Source organism: Buceros rhinoceros, unplaced genomic scaffold (genome assembly GCF_000710305.1).
Source record: "Buceros rhinoceros silvestris isolate BGI_N320 unplaced genomic scaffold, ASM71030v1 scaffold30074, whole genome shotgun sequence".
NCBI lineage: Eukaryota > Metazoa > Chordata > Aves > Bucerotiformes > Bucerotidae > Buceros > Buceros rhinoceros.
In genome coordinates this window covers 960-1,447 of record NW_010410447.1, presented here as the reverse complement: position 1 = coordinate 1,447, position 488 = coordinate 960, and the positions used below count along the sequence as shown (strand labels likewise).

At 63.3% G+C, this 488-nt stretch overlaps 1 protein-coding gene across 1 annotated transcript in view; it reads right to left on the bottom strand.

The window, feature by feature from the left end:
* Nucleotides 1-259, bottom strand: part of LOC104493020 (peregrin-like) — a gene marked incomplete at both ends in the record, with an annotated part of 1,192 nt that extends 933 nt beyond the window's left edge. Inside the window, one exon of the mRNA XM_010135634.1 lies at nucleotides 112-259. Coding sequence (XP_010133936.1) covers nucleotides 112-259 — 148 coding nt within the window. The remainder of the gene's footprint in view (nucleotides 1-111) is intronic.
* Nucleotides 260-488: the final 229 nt, after the last annotated feature.

The following is a 488-nucleotide window of genomic DNA, read 5'->3' as shown; positions in this document are numbered from 1 at the left end:
GCCCAAGCCCGCAGCTCTTTGGAGTGCACACAAGTCGGTTGCCACCAAGAAGGCCCCTCAATGGCCACCCACTGCTACCCTGGGCAGCCCTGGCACTGTCAGAGCCGGTACCTGGTGCGGTCTGAGGCGGCGCTGCTGCTGCTGCTGCTGCTGGACTCCGAGTCGGAGCTGCTCCGGGGAAGATTGCAGTCGTTGCGGTACACCAGGAAGCTCTTCTTCACCGGCTGGTTCCCGCTGCTGAAACCATTGGCTGGCAGGTCTGCAAGAACACCATGCCCAGAGATGCCAGGAGGGGACTCCCTGGGTCATGCTCCCTACCAGCCCTTCGCTACACACTCACACTGAAGAACGGCCCAAGCCCACAGCTCTTTGGAGGGCACACAAGTCGGGTGCCACCAAGAAGGCTCCTCAAGAGCCACCCACTGCTACCCTGGGCAGCCCTGGCACTGTCAGAGCCGGTACCTGGTGCGGTCTGAGGCGGCGCTGCT